This window comes from Sinocyclocheilus anshuiensis, unplaced genomic scaffold, assembly GCF_001515605.1.
Source record: "Sinocyclocheilus anshuiensis isolate Anshui unplaced genomic scaffold, SAMN03320099.WGS_v1.1 scaffold2069, whole genome shotgun sequence".
In the NCBI taxonomy this organism is placed as follows: Eukaryota; Metazoa; Chordata; class Actinopteri; order Cypriniformes; family Cyprinidae; genus Sinocyclocheilus; species Sinocyclocheilus anshuiensis.
In genome coordinates, this window is record NW_015548678.1 from 167,606 (window position 1) to 170,105 (window position 2,500).

A 2,500-nucleotide genomic window follows, 5' to 3' on the forward strand; every position below is an offset into this window, starting at 1 on the left:
GTCAAAATGATAATTGATTAATAAATGATTATATGTATTTTATCTGCTCCATAAATAATTCTAGATAACTTATCTGAAATGTTCAAATGTGTAGAATCCACACTGTTTTTCATCAACCGGTCAAAATTTACAGCAGGCCACGCAAATTCGGTCCGTTTTTGGCCAGACAGAAACTGCACACAGACTGAATGTAAGTATAAGTCTCTGTAAATCCACTCGCTGACAGCAGGTGGTGCTTATGGAAAAACTGAATTAGAGCTGTTTCCCGTAACCTCTGTGGACAGAGCAGTTTTGTGATTTAAGAACACTTCCTTTAGGTGGAAGTAATGGAGTGAAGATGAAAACAAAATGCCATCGAATCGTTTCTGAAGACAGTCAGAACCTTCAGAGGTACATTCATATAATTAATTAATTAATCTATTCATTTGTATAATTCCCTTGGCACTCTTTTAAAACCTCCCAGCTTCTCCAAAACTACTCTGCGTGCTGTGCGCACGTGAGACTGTCACTTAAAACTGTGCTATTCACTTAATTAATTCATATGTTCATTTGTATAATTCCCTTAGCACTCTTTTTAAAACCTCCCAGGTTTTCCGCCCTATTTTCAAGCAAAACGAAAAGCTCTGCGTGCTGTCCGCACGTGAGACTGTTACTTAAAACTGTGCTTTATGCTGGACAGTATTTATTTATCGTGAGTTGTTCAAATAAATAGTAAGTAAACTAATACGGTTTTAATGATCATTAAAATATGAAACTGTAATACTAACTGGGGAATTTTATCACGATTTATCGTCAAACCGGTAATCGTTACATCCCTACTTGTAACACTCCAAAGAGAAAGGAAAAATTGAAATCGCATCATATAACCCCTTTAATGTGTTTTTTTTTTTTCTTTTTTTTTTTAAGTTTGAAATCAGTACTTTTTTTACACATTTTGCTTCTAGAAGACATTTATTCATCAACTGGAATTGTATGGACCATGGCGTTCATTTTAATAGTTTTTGAAGCATCAACTCCCCAGACACTTGTATTATATGTACTCACAGATATGGATTATTTTTCTATTTATCCATGTTCTTATGAAGGAAAAGTCTATATCTGGGATGGCATGAGGGTGTGAAAAGGAAGAGAATTCTCATATTAGGGTGAAGTGTTCCTTGTAGATACCAAACTTTCTGTGTTGGATACTCTATTGCCTAATATTACGTTCACTTTCCCTCTTTCTGTTCTTCTTGACAGGTGTTCAACCTTAATGCACCTGTCCCGCCAGCTAATGATACGGACTCAATGAAGCAGGCCAGCCAATACCAGAATAGCTACAGCCAGGGTTTTAATAGCCAGACACAGCACCCTGTGGAGCAAACAGACATGCCGCCAGAGCAGCTCCAGTCTGGTGAGGAAAATCGTCAGAATACCTCAATCATATTTTAATACCCACAATATAATCCTGTATATAGTCAGCACTTCTCAACATGTGGCTCATGGAAGCAAGCAGCTGTGGAGCCAATAATATAAACTTTGACTATTCCCTATGGCCTGCATAATGCCATTTGTAATCTATTGAAATATTAGTATTTTTTTTGTTGTTATCCCCTCAAAATTCCTATTCATACATGCATAATCATGTTTGACTCTGATTGGATGTTTGATTACTACTACTACAGTATACATAAACCTGTTTAATTCAGCTGTTTTTATCCCTGTCTTACCAGTAGTTGGTGCCTTCCATTCTCAAGACCAGTCACTCCCTATCTCCACTGGCCCCCAGCCTATGTCCCAGCAGTCAGGTGGCCAGGGCAATGGGTTCAGCCGTCAGGCTCAGTCCTTCTACAACAGCAGAGGGATTTCTCGTGGAGGTCCTCGTAACTCGCGTGGTATGATCAATGGCTACAGAGGACCATCCAATGGTTTCAGAGGTACAGAACAATATTGTGTTTGTAGCAGTCGTATACAGTGATTTTCATTAGAAGATCATTAAAGTCATTAGCCAGGTTTCCATCCAAGGATGTTTTTCGAAAAAATATTTAGCGCTTCAAAATTTTTACTGATATAGCTGATGGAAATGCTATTTATCAATAAAATCTCATGTGTCGACTTTATCTTTCCATTTAACTTTAGCGCATAAATTCTATATCGATACTTCAAATGTCGCAAAAAATTGTTTGGAAACACCTTTTGTCGAGAAAAGGGGCTTTAACGCAAATAAATGTGGTTCCACATGGCAGAATTAGCCTATAGGCAGCGTCCGTGTTCATGAAGTTGCTCACGTTAAAGCACCATTTCCCTGTAGTTCAAAAGCGCATTAAATCATATTCATATTAAATTGTATCTAAAATTATTTTATATTTAGTAAGAAAAAGACAAATTGCCTCAAACATTTTTATCTTAATTTGATGTTCCTTTTAGTAGCCTAAGTTTACGTTTTTTTTTTTTTTTTTTTACAGTGCACTGCTCAGTTTAAATAGCTTGTAGTCCGTGCCATTCAGCGTGACCACCATAT

The 2,500-nt window shown here is 37.0% G+C and overlaps 1 protein-coding gene across 2 annotated transcripts in view; it reads left to right on the forward strand.

Moving 5' to 3' along the window:
• The window catches only part of LOC107656847 (caprin-1), a 17,405-nt gene that overhangs the window by 10,998 nt on the left and 3,907 nt on the right, over positions 1-2,500 (forward strand). The window contains exons 15-16 of one of the 2 annotated variants that reach the window (XM_016444793.1): positions 1,240-1,393; positions 1,713-1,916. In XM_016444793.1, coding sequence (XP_016300279.1) covers positions 1,240-1,393; positions 1,713-1,916 — 358 coding nt within the window. The remainder of the gene's footprint in view (positions 1-1,239; positions 1,394-1,712; positions 1,917-2,500) is intronic. The other variant, XM_016444794.1, reaches the window with a different exon arrangement.